General features: G+C 38.7%; 1 protein-coding gene across 5 annotated transcripts in view; it reads right to left on the bottom strand.

The window, feature by feature from the left end:
• slit2 (slit homolog 2 (Drosophila)) overlaps window positions 1-16,860 on the bottom strand; it is a 92,877-nt gene extending 76,017 nt beyond the window's left edge. For 4 of the 5 annotated variants that reach the window (XM_048197711.1, XM_048197713.1, XM_048197712.1 and 1 more), the window contains exons 1-4: window positions 15,589-16,860; window positions 14,515-14,586; window positions 11,864-11,935; window positions 6,807-6,878 (exon numbers count right to left, since the gene is read on the bottom strand). In XM_048197711.1, the coding sequence (XP_048053668.1) occupies window positions 6,807-6,878; window positions 11,864-11,935; window positions 14,515-14,586; window positions 15,589-15,746 (374 nt within the window). In that variant the 5' untranslated portion in view covers window positions 15,747-16,860. The remainder of the gene's footprint in view (window positions 1-6,806; window positions 6,879-11,863; window positions 11,936-14,514; window positions 14,587-15,588) is intronic. The other variant, XM_048197715.1, reaches the window with a different exon arrangement.
• Between the last annotated feature and the right edge of the window lie 402 nt (window positions 16,861-17,262).

Raw genomic sequence — 17,262 nt, 5'->3', positions numbered from 1 at the left:
TGAAATGTCTGAGTTAAATTTGCATGACAGAAACCAGAAGAATGTAAATAAAAAAACGATTTTGGTATGACTCAGCTTAGTTTTATTTCCTTGTGATGCACAAAATGTTAATATTAAGGCTGTCAATCAATTATAATTACATCATATGTCAATTAACTCACTACATATATTAATATTTGTTTTAAAAAAAGGCAACTGAAGATAACACTAAATTGACAATTAAAAGTGAGAGTCCTAGTTAAAATATTTGGCATTTTATACTAAAACAACCTCAATGCTTATAACAAGACATATATCATATCTGCTGCTAGCTGCATTAATACATACAATTCCTCAAAATATTAACTGCTTGCCATGGTGTATAATCAAACAATTTATGAAGAAGTTTAGTGAATGGTGTGAAACAGATTTAGCCTGCCATTACCTGTTGCATCTTGCTTAAATATTCTCATTTGCATATTTTTAGACAGCATCATAATGGCAGCTTCAACCGATAATTTACAAAAAAAAAGCATGTTCTACTCAAAGCATGATTTTTTAATGACTGAAGTCCTCTGAAAAAATATTATTTCTTATCTTCTGATGACTGATAGAGAAGACATGAAAATGCCTGAAATGCACAGCATGTATATAAACACACAACAACACAAGAAACGACACAGACTCCGACATACATGTACACACATGTCTACAAGCTTGGTTTTCCATTATGAGTCATTGTCACTATGGCAACAGGCTATAAACTCTTTTCCTGTCTTCATTAAAATCTGATTATGAATTAAATTAAATCTCCCACCCCCGATACACACACAAACATATACACTCGCACCTAATAACGCTATACTTTAACAGACAGGCAACACTTCACTCCATTGTATCCGTCTTTAATTTCAAAACTGTTCCCACCAACTCGTGTGAACAGACAAGGCTTAGCAAGTGTGTGTGTGTGTTGTGTGTCTTTATGTGTGTGTCTTGTGAGCTGAGAGGACTGGGGTTAAGCGTCCACTCCGCAGACAAAAGCCAAACTCTCTACAGCACTGTGACCTAGGAAACGCCGAGCTCAGTAAACACACACACGCAGACACACACTCTGAGATGGCAAACTGTTTGGCTTGTCTAGGGTTTGGTGTGCGGATTAAGCAAGAAAACCACTATGATTTTTCACCCCAAAAACTCGTGGCACATTTCACAAGAAAACCACACAGTCAAAGCCATATTTAAAATCAGCTAAGCGTGTGTGAACCCAAAGCCACTGCTAACAGACATGACAGGAATATGAAGACGTCTGCTGGCATATTCACATATTCAACCTCTCACTTTTTCTTCATGTTTAAGTTTCTAATCTTCTCACAAAGCTGTTCTCATAACATAGCGTCAGTGTTCCCAGAGACTTCATAATTTTTGCTTTGGCTTGCAAGCTCTGTAACACAAGACGACCTGATAATTTTAATTTATGATCTGAGGTTAAAGCTGTAATTTCTGCGCTACTATTACAAAAAATAATAGCAAAACAAATATGATGTTTATTTTCAAACAGGCTTCCCAAAAACTGCCCTCATCTGTCATTGGTCAGTCAAACAGACAGTCCCGCTCCAAATTCACACGATTAGTTGAGTCAATGTTGTTTGGTTGGGCTGGTTGATAGTACCACAGTGCCATCCTCAGAATATCTTCTTTTAGAAATAATGTCATGTTTGGAATTACATGAGGGTGAGTAAATGATAACCAAATTTTCATTTTTGAGTGAACAATCCCTTTAATTAAAAAAATTAGACACTTCAGCTGTAAGAAGTGATGCCAAATATTTAATCTCTTCATCCACACAGAACACTGATCAATATCTGTCCTTATGATTTAAATGTATGCACAAACAACTAACACAGACAATTACCATTGTAAGTCATTTGATTTGACTTGATAATCAGTGACAGGCTCAATAAAAGCCACACACGGATGTCACAACAGGAGAAATTCCTTCGGTGGTCAGAAACACCCCCAAACACACTCAGAAAGTTTGCACAGTGTGAAACGGCACTAATGGTTACTGGATGAGGGATGATGGCTACATGACATGACAACAGTAACCGTAGCAACTATGAGCGGGTATTCGCACCAACAGTATGTTCGCGCCAGCTTAAGTCTGAGCAGAAAAAAAAAGTAACGACCCAAACCCCCACCCACCCCAGCATCTACAAAATTACAATTAAGACAAGACACTATAGGAACAACTATTATTTTTTCATACACTGGTCAATTTTAAGATTTTGGGCTATATTGTTTCCGTAATGTCTTTCAGAATAGTGGAAAGAAAACTTTTAATATACATTTGTTATTATTTTATTACACCTTATCTACAAACCCGATTCCAAAAAAGTTGGGACACTGTACAAATTGTGAATAAAAAAGGAATGCAATAATTTACAAATCTCATAAACTTTATTCCAAAATAGTTGGGACAGGTAGCAATAAGAGGCCAGAAAAGTTAAATGTACATATAAGGAACAGCTGGAGGACCAATTTGCAACTTATTAGGTCAATTGGCAACATGATTGGGTATAAAAAGAGCCTCTCAGAGTGGCAGTGTCTCTCAGAAGTCAAGATGGGCAGAGGATCACCAAATCCCCCAATGCTGCGGCGAAAAATAGTGGAACAATATCAGAAAGGAGTTTCTCAGAGAAAAATTGCAAAGAGTTTGAAGTTATCATCATCTACAGTGCATAATATCATCCAAAAATTCTGGAATCTGGAACAATCTCTGTGCGTAAGGGTCAAGGCCGGAAAACCATACTGGATGCCCGTGATCTTTGGGCCCTTAGACGGCACTGCATCACATACAGGAATGCTACTGTAATGGAAATCACAACATGGGCTCAGGAATACTTCCAGAAAACATTGTCGGTGAACACAATCTACCGTGCCATTTGCCGCTGCCGGCTAAAACTCTATAGGTCAAAAAAGAAGCCATATCTAAACATGATCCAGAAGCGCAGGCGTTTTCTCTGGGCCAAGGCTCATTTAAAATGGACTGTGGCAAAGTGGAAAACTGTTCTGTGGTCAGACGAATCAAATTTGAAGTTCTTTTTGGAAAACTGGGACGCCATGTCATCCGGACTAAAGAGGACAAAGACAACCCAAGTTGTTATCAGCGCTCAGTTCAGAAGCCTGCATCTCTGATGGTATGGGGTTGCATGAGTGCGTGTGGCATGGGCAGCTTACACATCTGGAAAGGCACCATCAATGCTGAAAGGTATATCCAAGTTCTAGAACAACATATGCTCCCATCCAGACATCGTCTCTTTCAGGGAAGACCTTGCATTTTCCAACATGACAATGCCAGACCACATACTGCATCAATTACAACATCATGGCTGCGTAGAAGAATGATCCGGGTACTGAAATGGAAAGCCTGCAGTCCAGATCTTTCACCCATAGAAAACATTTGGCGCATCATAAAGAGGAAGATGCGACAAAGAAGACCTAAGTCAGTTGAGCAACTAGAAGCCTGTATTAGACAAGAATGGGAAAACATTCCTATTCCTAAACTTGAGCAACTTGTCTCCTCAGTCCCCAGATGTTTGCAGACTGTTATAAAAAGAAGAGGGCATGCCACACAGTGGTAAACATGGCCTTGTCCCAACTTTTTTGAGATGTGTTGATGCCATGAAATTTAAAATCAACTTATTTTTCCCTTAAAATGATACATTTTCTCAGTTTAAACATTTGATATGTCATCTATGTTGTATTCTGAATAAAATATTGCAATTTGAAACTTCCACATCATTGCATTCCGTTTTTATTCACAAATTGTACAGTGTCCCAACGTTTTTGGAATCAGGTTTGTAGATTTCAATTACATTACGTATCTTTTAAGACTGTTTAATCAAAATGTTATTATTTTAGAAGTTTAGTGAATTGTGTGCAACAGATTTAGCCAGCCATTACCTGTTGCATCTTGCTTAAATATTCTCATTTGCATATTTTTAGACAGCATAGTTATGACATTATTATGACATAGTTATTTCTCAAGCACTGAGCCAGAAATCTCTACTTCAGTAGCACATTCACCAAACTTTCAAATTGTATTCATATCTATTCACTGAAGGTTTTTAGAGAGGGGCCTGCCTGATTTATATAACATTTTATTCCTAAAAACATGTGAAAATGTATTTTTTACAAAGGTATTTCAGAAAACTTGCAAAACATTTGTCTTAATGTACTTTGATTAGACACCTGGGGAAGTATGGTGATATCTGTTAGTTATCATTTTTACCCTACATTCACCCGTGTCTTGCCTTCAATTTCGGGATCTAAATTTAATCTAAACTCTCTCTCTTTCTATGTTTTGTCTCTCTCCATCTGTTTTTTATTGGAGTGCCACTCTCATTTTTAATCTACTGTTGGGTTTTTACAGAGTTCTTAATGGACTCTCAAAAATCTGACCAGTCTCTCTCTCTCCTTCTCTTTCTCTCTTTCTCTCTCTTACTCTGCCTTCATGCTTCTCATTTCACTTTCTTTCTCTCCCCTTCAAGTCTCTTTCTTCTTCCTTTCCCACTTTCTCTCTATCCAAACAGACACAGCTGTGACCGACCTGCTGTCCGTGAGAAATGTTATCTGAACGTTCTCTCCAACATAACCAATGTTATTCAAAGGTTTTCAAACAGGCCCGGCCTCTGAGGAGACAAAAGGCAGAAATACTTTAGCCGCTACTGTGGCAGCGGCCGTATGTGTGTAACCATAACTCATATTCACACAGCACACACAAACATATACGCACACACACACACGTACAGCAGAAGCCGGGGTCACTAGGGCACCCGGCAAGATGAACAAAACAAGCTCTAGAAGGTTCTGTCACCCGCTACCAGACCATCCCCTCCAAAAAAAAAAAAAAAAAAAACCACACACACTCCATCCAGACACATTAACGTCAAACCTGATCAGAGGGGCAGAGGAAAAGGACGTAAAGAGATGAGACCCAAAGAAAGAAAGAAAGAAAGAAAGAAAGAAAGAAAGAAAGAAAGAAAGAAAGAAAGAAAGAAAGAAAGAAAGAAAGAAAGCAGCATAAAAGAAATAAGGGATGAGAGAACAGGAAAAAGAGCAAAATAAAGCAAAACGAGATAGACAGAGTGATGAAAGAGGCAGGCAGATAAAAGCTGCACATGTTAGCCACAGATGTAGACGAGCAGAGATAATTTAATGAGGAGTGAACACTGTGTGTGTGTGTGTGTGTGTGTGTGTGTGTGTGTGTGTGTGTGTGTGTGTGTGTGTGTGTGTGTGTGTGTGTGTGTGTGTGTATGAGAGAGAGAGAGAGAGAGACAACAAATCAAATAATACTATCAGAAAGTATTATACACTAGCAGTGCTTCCTTTTTCCCTCATTGTCTTTTTTCTCTCTCACACACCTGCTACCATCTTTTTGAAATTGAATTGACAGACAGAACAGAAAAATCCTCCCTAAGAATCATAAAACCCCATATGTGCCTACACACACTCTTCATTGACTTCTATTGTTTTTTATACTAAGCTAATGATATTCATATCCCTAACCCTCAAACAAACCATTATGCATTTTTACATTTTTATTAAAAATTATTTAGGATGTTTATTATGCCATTTTCCATTGGCTAGTCCCCCAATGTAGCTGGTTTAATTATCCCTGAGGGGACACATGGTCCCCACAATGTAAGCAAAACTTGACCCCTACACAGACACACACACACACACACACACAATCTGATGCTTTAAAAAGAAAACACGTAAAGGGTGCCTTGGTAAACGCATTAATCTATTTCTTTAAGATTTGATTTTAAGCCCAGCAATTTACTTTAAGTCTCACAAACACACACTCCTGATAGTTGAGCCTGAAGTTCCCAGTGTATTTTTAGGAGACCACACACACAACCATACCATGTCTAGAACATGAACAGTGGCTGTATGCTGGCAGAAACATGAGCGATATGTGCAGCAGCACACATGCACACACACACACACACACACACACACACACACACACACACACACACACACACGCACGCACACACACACACACACACACACGCACACACACATGCACACACACACATGCACACACACACACACACACACACACACACACACAGACATTTCCTCCATCAACCTCCTGCAAAGTCCGTTAGAATGTTGTTTTTCCTGGTAAAGCTGTTAGCGCTCGCTATCCTTCCTCTCTCTCTCTCTCTGAGCAGCAGATGTTTAAGCGTGTATCTCCTTTTAACTCAATTTAGTCTGTTCATGGTCTGAACCTCCCTTACTGCTGATCCCTAGATGTCCTGCATAACTCAATTATAAGCACACACACGTACACACAAATACACTCCGGTCTGGGAGTAATGAGCAAGATTAAGAAGACAGATCTCAAGATTTTGCTATGTTTATGCTGTAATTTACTACCAAATTTAATGTCACTATCTTTTGGTATTAATAAAAATTAATTAAACCCAAATCTACAAATCAACTAGAACATTAGGAAACCAAATAGGAACATTTAAATGTATTAAAAATTCATCTTGGCAAAAAAGATCTCAAATCCACCTACAGCACTGCAAAATAAATTAATGAAAAAGCAATATAATGTACCTAAAATAAGTAAATTCATTTGTAAAAGCTACATTAATTAATACATTTTGAAAAGAGGCAGAAGTCCCATTAAAAAAAAGGCAACAATGAGGAACGAAGAGAGAAACTGCGAAGAGGAGAGCAAGAGAAAGAAAGGGGGGTGAGGAAAAAAAACAGGGAGAGGAAAGAGAGGGTCTAAAAGATAAAGGACTCACAGTCTGAAGAGTTTAGTCGTGCCCAGAAACAGCAACTCCGGAAGAACCTGAAGATTATTCCTGTTGAGACGCCTGCAAACACAGACACACGCAGCAACATGAAATCACACAAAACACACAGCGGTGCAGTTTATGTACATTCACCAGAGCAAAATTCAATGACTGTGAGGCACCAGAAACAGTATATGATGTGTATCAGACCTTAAACTGTTTGCAGAAAGTCTGATATAACATGGGTGGGTTTCAGCTTGCAAAACCTACTGGATTTAACAAGTTCTAAAACTATTAGAATAATGCACCCCAGGGACATACTATAGAAAACATCAGAAAAATATTAACACCATAAATATCATGAATATATTCCATGAAACATAAATTTATAGAAATATGCACTGATTGTGTTGCGCTCAAGAAAAATACTTTATACATTTAATGCTATAAAATATTTCAATTTTGTGCCTGCCAGCCGTCAACTTGAGCCTTGACTGTGTGTGTGTGTGTGTGTGTGTGTGTGTGTGTGTGTGTGTGTGTGTGTGTGTGTGTGTGTGTGTGTGTGTCTGTGGCTGGCAGACACTGTCAGTGTGTGGGGGCATCTAGCAAACACACGCAGACAAAGAACAGCCCGGAAAAACAGATGTGGGAAAAACAAACAGAACGTCTCACACAAAGTGAAGCAAAAGAACTTACAGTGCAAATACACACACACACACACACACAAACACATATGCACACACGTCATGAAAGGAAATTATGCATATTTGCTTTTTTCTGCGACAATTCCGTGATAAAAAGTAATTTCTCACTCTCTTTTACTCTCAATTTTCTGACATATTAATAAACCGAGTATTCCCGACTAGTGCATGTATAACAGACATTATGCATGACAATCAGCACATATATAATACCCACTACGCATATTAATGAAGAGTGGCGCCACTGCTGTCTGTGTGTTAGATTAATGAGGCTTGAGATTAATCAATAATGTTTTTAATACCAGAATACAGATCGTTCAGAGCAGCCTATTATAAGCATCAGAGTTTTGAGAGAACTACTACAATGACATTAGAAAGCCTGCTGATAATGGGAGAATGATAAAATAATACAAATACCCGATCAATTTTTGTACTCTGACGTCAGCATGCAAGATTTACCACACATCTATCACACGAAGTTCTAAAGTGAACTCTGCCTGCACAAAGTACGAAACCATCAAGCTCTCACTCTCCCTCTGTTTTACGCCCTCACTTTCTCTGACACACTCTCGCAAACACTCACACACTCAAACATAGCAGTCAATGACATCATCGTTGAGCTTCTGGGGTTACATCATTCCATTTGAATATTTAATGAATGATGAAATAATAACGAGGCACACAGTGCTGCACACTCCAGAAATGCCCACGTGTTTCACTCAGGCACAGAGGACAGCCTTCCCTGAGGACCCCTCTGCAGAAACACACAAAGACACACGGTGCTTAAAGCGAATAAGATCGACCCTTAAAATAGATGAGTACACACAGACACACACACTCACAGATAATGCACATAGCCAGACTCTCTCACACACACACAGACATGCACTCACAGTCATTTCCAAGGAGGGCTATAAAGTGAGATGACTTGCCAAAAAACAGGCAACAAGACGGAACAGAGGAAAGAATGAATTGAAAGTTAGTATGAAGACACACACAGCTACTGTAGCGCAAAGCAGACATGATTCGCAATCAATCACGTATAGCCTAGCACATGACATAAGTTTATGGCTTAGTTTATAAATCAGTAGGCTCAGACAGGACAGCCTGATGCATATTGCACACAAAACTGGAAAGCACTGTCTTCATTTGGCAAGCACTAATCTGATTGGCTGAATCTGTGCAACTTCCTTATAGGTACACAGCCTTTATCAGTCCAAAAGGGAACAAAGTCTGGTACCGGGCCGATTCAATGAGCGCTTTTGACGGCGAAATAATCTTTTACATTGCTGAAGTTTTCCAAATTAGTTGTATTAAATCTTCAAAAGATATTCAGGGTTAAATCACAAGTTATCTTGATATCCACAAGCAGAACTATATATTCATCTTTGATTTTTGAGTTATTCCTCAGATATTCTGATTTTGAGTCTATATACCATTTTACAATATCATTATTTATTTATTTATTTTTTTTAAACAAAACAAAATGTTTCAATTACACTGTTATTACTGTCTAAGTGGGTAGTTCTAACTGCCATTAGCTCACAACCAACAACTAGCCCAAAACTGTGATTGTAAAAAAACAAAAAAAAAACAAAGGCTGAAGGAACAAGAACTGCAAAAACAAGCAGGAAAAAAAGGATCTCGCTCGTTTGCTCAAGTCCTTCTCCATAGGCTTACTTTACCTGACTGCATTGCTCATGACTAGCAAGCCGTGACGAAGGGTGTTTGTGCGTATGTGTGTGTGTGTCAAGAAAGGGGGGGGGTCATATGTGGAACAGAGTCTCCACTTTTCCTCCCTACAGGAGGTCGTCACACCCAATACCTATATGCATCCCCAATACGCATACACACACACACACTCTCACACATATTTATGAAGGGCCTTTGGTAAGGGCATTATAATGCCTGTGCGTTCTAATCCTCTCAGCTATGCAGTCACCCTCCAGCATTAGACTCCTGCTTTTGTACCGGCACAGTGGGACTGATCTTACACACTGACTTTAGCTGTGCTATTCAGCACTACCGCTAGCTCCTCTATCCCTACACTTATCACTATAAAGAGCTATTCATCACCACCATTCGTCCACCTAACCCTTTAGTTATGCCAACACTGCACAATTTATGCCGAAAGCAAGTTTGCTATTATTACAAGATATTACCAGTTAGCTGTACTCTGCTTTATGAGCTATATATTACCACACAAAGCCACATTCACTGTTAATGCCATTGACCCTTTCGCTAGTTAGCATTCAGAGCCACACGCAGCTGACACAAATCCTTTATAAAGCTAAAGTTATCATACTTGTGAGTGAATTATATGTCTTTCACAGAGCCGAGCTGGCATAAGCCTTTTGTGGTTCAGCTGGGTTGGTTGCAGTCATTAAACATTTCCCCACCAAATTAAAAGGTAATGACTAGAAGAAAAATAGGATAGCATTGGGCAGGTGATTGACTGAGCCTCACACGGAGCAGCTCTAAATGCCAGCCCTAATGTGATTGTGCATGTAAACTGAACATCTGCCAGTCACCATTAAGAGAAGGTAATTGACAGTCAATCATCTTAAATTAAATACTGATTCTACAATCATAGAACCTAGACAGTAATTGTGATCATACAATAGCATAGACTAGTGTTTAAGCTCCTCTTAAGAGAGAAATGTGGCTTTGTGGGGAATTTAAAATCTGCTTAGCCTTCATTCATTGTATAATACATTACTTTTCTGCACAATAATCTTTATTAATTGCAATCCATTATTAATTGCTAATTCGCCCTGGGTTCCGTTGGGAACTTCAAATGGGTTTTTAGAATTTATGAGTAAAATAAGTGCAGTGTGCAGCTACTGAGTAAAAATTCACAATTTATGAATAAAATAAAATCAGTAGTGGACATTATTTGAAGAGAATATGATCCCACTTTATATTACACTGTCTTTAACTATTATCTACATACATTAAAAAAAACTGTTAGGTACAGTGTACTTATTGTGTTCATGTTGTATTGTAAAACACATTTGCTGCTACTTATGTGGGATATGGTTAAGGTTAGAGACAGGTTTGTGGTATGGTTAGGTTAAAGGATAGTTTAAGGAGTGGGATCAACAATGTAATTTAAGATGTAATTACATGCAGGTATTTCTTTAAATATAAGTAAAACATATATGCACAGTACACACTAAGTACATTGTATCAAATGATTAATTTAAATGTTAGTACATAGTTATAAAGGACACTTCATATAAAGTGGGTCCAAGAATTTTGTTATACAACATAGTTTATACACAGTTATGCCTAAAAAATGAATTTCAAAACCACATGTTGCTAACAAGTTGCTACTCTGAAAGAAATGTTAACCTATATAGAAAGCTATATAAAAATTGAATTTCCTGAGGGAACCCATGGCTTGAAAATTCTAATTCTATTCTGCGTCTACTCGTTATTAATTTGTCATACTGGTTCATATTATCTAACATATGTACATATGAGATCTGCAGTACACCAAGTGCATCACTTTAAGAAACTGACGAAACCTAAACTTTTGTCTGAGTCAGTGACAAAGAGATAAAGGCCATCAGAATGAATATGGTTTGAAAATGGAGAATAGCTGGGGGGTAAAAGCTTGAAAGAAAAGATGGGAGGGGGGGTTCCTTAAGAGCGTAATTCCCGTTTCCATTCCAGCTTCCAGTGTCATTCTCTTAAAGGGCTGTGTGTGCCAGAGTTAGTTGCGCATGTGTGTGTTCCCCTGAGGCTGGGTTGGCTGTCAGACAAAAATGTTGCTCCATCAAATCCTGACCACAATGCGCACACACACACACACACGCCCACAACATACAATATCCACCATTAATGTATGAAAACACACACTTGATTGTGTAATGCCATTTTACAATTAAATTGTACTCAGTAGGTCACACTGTTAATGTTAACTCACGAATACACTGCTGACTTTTAGCCCTACTGGCCAGTGCAGCATATCTTATGTGTGTGTGTGTGTGTGTGTGTGTGTGTGTGTGTGTGTGTGTGTGTGTGCGTTTTTGTGACATATTAGGACACAAATTTGTATAAAGACATGGGTATGACATAGGTATTACAAGGAGAGGGTGACTTATGAGGACATTACCCCATGTCCCCATTTTTCAAAAGGCTTATAAATCATACAGAATGAGTTTTTTTGAGAAAGTAAAAATGTGCACAGTTTTCGGTGATGGGTAGGTTTAGGTGTAGGGTTGGTGTAGGGCGATAGAAAATACAGTTTGTACAGTATAAAAACCATTATGCCTATGGAATGTCCCCACAATTCACAAAAACAAAACTGTGTGTGTGTGTGTGTGTGTGTGTGTGTGTGTGTGTATGTTAGTCACTCACAGTCTTTCCAGCTCTTTCAGCTCCTGAAATGCCCCTCTCTCAATAGAACTGATCTTGTTCTCCATTAGCTGCCTAAGAAAGGAAATGAAGAGAGAGAGAGAGAGAGAGAGAGAGAGAGAGAGAGAGAGACCGAAATAAAGATAAGTCACTCATTGCATGAATTTCAATGATTAAAACGGTTATGTCTGTGCATACTTGGCTCTTTTATAGAGAGCACTTTATATTTCATTGTCCACAAATAGTTTTCACAAACACCATTTCACAGTATATCTCACAATCTGAGACCCTCCTCTCATTATAAAACCACCGTAAATAAGAGCTTTCAACCCAGTCTAAATACAACATCTATACTTAGACTAAGATTTGAAAAACAACATAACTGCACCATTTCCTTTAGCTATGCTGGCCTACAAAAGCAAAACGCCTGTCAAAAATGAGTAAATTTGCAGAAATCTGTTCTCTTAGACCATGATCTGTCCTTTGACAGACAGGTTTGGCTCAAATACGCTCAGATTTAGAGGGAAAAAAGTGAGAAGATTCATATCAAATTATTCAATCAAACCACACTGCAATTTGTTCTCAGTTCCAACTTTGGTGCAGTTACTGCATTTTGCCCTTTTAAAGTACATTACAACATCACAGATACCAAGGTGAACTTTCATTGTATGCAGTATGGGAATTTATAACATCATTCAAAGGTTTACTGATGCATTATTTAACCCTTCCGTGCTATAAGATTCAACATAGCTAGAAATTGACCTTACATGAAAAATCACAGCTCAAGTCACAATTTTCTGTTTGACTGAACATGTGTGCGAGACATGGTGAAAGTAAAAGTGTTTTATGTCTATGTAGAAGTAGGATGTCTTGAAGTGTCAGTTAACATGAGTTGATTTTAAGCTGAAGTATATGTGTCATAAATCAGAAGTAAATCACTATAAATCAATAAATCAGAATATGTTGATTTATATGGCAGTGTTTTATGAGGTTTGATAATTAAGGTAATTTCAGTCCTATGTACCAGCAAGAGAGCAAGGAAAATTAAGGGGTTAGTTCACCCAAAAATTAAATTTCTGTCATTAAACACTCACCCTCATGTCGTTCCAAACCCTTAAGACCTTCATTCATCTTCAGAACACAAATTAAGATATTTTCTGATGAAATCCAAGAGGATTATATCTCCGATAGAAAGCAACAAAATTACCACATTCAAGGTCCAGAGAAGTAGTAAAGATATCATTAAAATAGTCAACGTGACTACAGTGATTCAACCTTAATGTTATGAAGCAATGAGAATACTTTTTGTGTTCACAAACAAAACAAAAAGAATGACTTTATCCAACAATTTTTCCTCTTGCCTGTTAGTCTCCTACACAGTTGACAGTGCAGAGCTTCCGTGTTTATGTCCAAACGCCAGCTCAGTATTGGCCGACGCTTATCACGTGAGAATCATGCTGACGCAAGAGCTGGCCAATACAGAGTCGGCATTCTGACGTAGAATACGGAAGCTCTGCACTGCGTTCACTGCGTCAACTTCATAGGAGACAGACAGGGAAAAGGAAAAAATTTTGAATGAAGTCGTTATTTTTGTTTTGGTTTTGCGCACAAAAAGTATTCTTGTCGCTTCATAATATTAAGGTTAAACCACTGTATTCACATTGACTATTTTAACTATGTTTTCAATTACCTTTCTGGACGTCAAAAGATGCAATGACGTTGCTGCCTATGTCTAGATCAGATACCCTCAGATTTCATCAAAAATATCTTAATTTGTGTTCCGAAGAGAAACAAAGGTCTTACGGGTGTGAAACAACATGAGGTTTAGTACTTAATAACAGAAATTTCATTTTTGGGTGAACTAACCCTTTAAGAGTAAGAGAGAGGGGAAGTGATTGAGTTCAAAAAAAGAATGCATCTATGAGGGACAGGAAAGACAGACACTGAGAGAAAGTCTTCAGCTGAAATACTACCCTCCAAGTGGGAGGGCAAACCTGTTCTTACATGAGCTCTCTATATGTCTCTCTCTAACACATACATTCACACCCACACATTCCATCTCAGTCACATTTACATTCACAAAATCTCCCGCTCTGTCACAACCTCACACAGAGACAGAGAGGAAGATAGAAAGAAAGATAGACAGACACTTCACATTCCGATAACGCAATCATTTTTCAGAATAAATACTGTCTTTGTGTGTTTTTGACAATCATGGGCTCACTGCCTCGTTAAGCTTCACCGTTCAAACTTGTTCTCTCTATGGGTGCGTATACTACAAGTGTTTAACCACCAATGAAATCCAGAACAATGCATTTTGTGACAAGTCATGGCATTTGGCATAACGATGCATTCACTGGCATTAATCTAATAATGGGACCTTTGTGGGCCAATGCGTTGCTGGATAATGAGTAAATCTGAAATATAATGTTTAATTTTAAGTTTAATTTAATGAGATTTTTACATTAATATTAAAACAGTGGTATTTAACAGAGGTATTTTTAAAATGAGCCTGATGAAGAGAAATATTTTATGTAGGCTACACCTTTATTTGTTTGTTTGGTTTTGTTTGTTTTTTAAAATAAAATCTACATTATGCATGCAAAATACAAAACAAAACTAAGAAAGCAAAAAACTACTTCTTCAATACTTACAGAACTCTGAGGTGCCTCAGTCCCGCGAAATCTGCTTTAGTGATTTTAGTCAGATTGTTTGCATTCAGGTCACTGTGGAAAGAAGAGGGGGTAAAACTGTGAATAATGACTTAAGTATGGAGCCCTAATTAAGAAGTCTAATTTAGGTCATTAAGTGGTAAATGAGGCTATGAACATTTTTTTTCTGGTCACTTCATTACACTGGCCTTGGCTACAATGAATTCCACATGTTCAGCAGCATGCTGGATTTCTTAAATTGTCTGCATCATCATTATGCACCATCCCTGAATGAGTTTTATCTTTGGTGAAATATGTGCTAGACTGTGGACGAGTTCTTAGCCGGTTTCTAATTGAATTCTGGTCAGGGTTCAGCAATCCTGACCAATTAATGTTGGTGTCATGTAGCCTTTTCTATATGACAGGTACTTAGATACCCAGCCAAATAAATGCTTATGTAGTTTTAAACTGAAAAAAAATCCTTGGGCCAGGAATGATTGAAATTGTAATAAGTAAAAAGTCTTTTGGTGGTTCAACAACTCTTGCAGTCTCGAAGCAGAGCAGGTTGTGTTTAAACTTCATGCCAGTTTAATTAATGAATCCCACTTCAGAAAGACAGTCAATGACAGATAGAGACATGCGTGAGTGGAATAGAAAAGGACACTCTGGTTTTGTTCTGATAACAGCACTTCAAAAAGCATGTAACAGAATAATATTAATATATAATTTGTGTGGCTTATTATAAAGAATTAACAACAGTACATTTTAATGTGTGACAGACACGAATAAATATATATATATATATATATATATATATATATATATATATATATATACGTATTATTAATAAACATAATAAATAGTATCCTTTATATTAATGACATTTGGTCGTGCATTAGTGCTGTATGTATGTTGAATTAATTTACAAAAGATAATAATTATAATTCGAATAGGCTATAATAGAAATCGATTGAATTATTTTGTGGACCAAATGTATAATAAATGCACAGTGTTATTACTATAGTAAAGTACTGGTCATTGTAATTGTGTTAATGTAGCGTGTTTCGGCGCACTCACAGTCGCTCAGCGTTGCGGGGAATGTTCCGCGGCACGCTCCGCAGACTCTGCCCGTGGCAGTCCACCGCTGTCCCGCTGCAGGAGCACTGAGACGGGCACGACTGAGCCCCAGCCCCGCCGAGCAATGCACAGAGCACCACTGCTTTCAACACAAACATCACTGCTGTTTCCCCAAGTTCTGATAAAACACGAAATTCCTGGTGCGGAACAGTTGCACCAAAGCAGGCGCAGGACTTTTAAATCCAAAAAGGAGAGGAGTCACAATAAATTATCTTTGAGAAAAAAGCACTTGTAATCTCCTCCGACTGGAATGTTTTTCCCTTCTTCTTTACAAAGGGAAATAAATAGCAATTCAATCCAGATCAGCTCCCATCTGGGATCTACGTAGTCTCTTCTACAGGGACGCGAGTTTAGAGTCTGGACCCTGACGATTCCGCCGCAAACCAAAGTTTAAACTAATCCCGCACGCGCATTGTCGCTCTGCGCTTGTTTTGTGGCTCCAAAAACACCTTATGCGCACATTTACGCCAGACACGCGCTTGGAAACACTCACTTGAAAAGCCACCTGGTGATAGAGATGCAGTCATACACATCCAGCTGAGCTGATCTTCACGTGAGCTTAGAGGGTATTGATTAATTAGGTGTATTGATCTCGCGGGCCCTCATGCATCCATCATCTTGTCACACAGGGACAAATCTGCTTTATAAATCCAACTCGGTGCCTGGTAAAGTCCTGGGTGATCTTCGCTGATCTGCCTTTACTCGAATACTCAATCGGAAGTGTGTGTGTCTCTCTGGCACCTGATGGCGCGCGCGCGCGTGTGTATATGTATGTGTGTGTGTGTGTGTGTGTGTGTGTGTGTGTTCAGAGCAAAGGCGGCGCCTCTAGTGTGGAAATAAGCCCCGCACACCGATAATATTCGGTAACGGAGTCACACACAATTTCTCGATCCAACACGGGTACCGAGTCTAGATATGAGACAGTCAAACCCGTCCTTCAAGTTTACTGCACTGAGACACCTCGGGACTTTAAAGAATCATGTAAAACATCTGACAGGTAGGAATAGGCTATAGTGTTTTTAGAAGAATCCCGACTTTGAAATCATGAAGTTGCAGTCTAAATGGGCATTCCTGTAGTTAGAGAATCAAATAATTCCCATGCATGCACCAATGCAGTGAATGAATTCCTGTGTTTTGATTCCCTCCGTTCTCACGCTCGGATTAAAGTTGTTTTAGGTGACGTGCGGCTCTCGGACAGGGGATTCTCTCTCTCAGACTAACATGGAATTGCTCTATATACACCGGGAGCGGCTCCACCCCTCGATCCGCCCCGCTGGCCGCATGAGCCCGAACCGTCTGCCTTCTACGGCACTGCCGCTCTAGGGACATGAACAGCTATCACGAGCAGTCTAAAGACGGTAGCCGATGCGCAAGTGACGCACAGAGAGCTAACAAGTGAGGCAGCATCTGTTTCTCTGTCGCATATACGCTCTCTTTTGCTTGTGAATGAGGTAAATGAATGGTTAGCTGTTTAGTAATTGCAGGGAAAGTTTTGAAACCATCTGAAACAATCAAAGCTGCTTAAGGAGATTACAGATGAATATCTACCAGATTCCAGTTAACAACAACAGAAACTAAAAGATGGTGGAGAGTTTTGCCTGGGAGACAGAAGCA

This window comes from Megalobrama amblycephala, linkage group LG7 (genome assembly GCF_018812025.1).
Source record: "Megalobrama amblycephala isolate DHTTF-2021 linkage group LG7, ASM1881202v1, whole genome shotgun sequence".
In the NCBI taxonomy this organism is placed as follows: domain Eukaryota; kingdom Metazoa; phylum Chordata; class Actinopteri; order Cypriniformes; family Xenocyprididae; genus Megalobrama; species Megalobrama amblycephala.
This window is presented reverse-complemented; position numbering and strand designations above follow the sequence as displayed.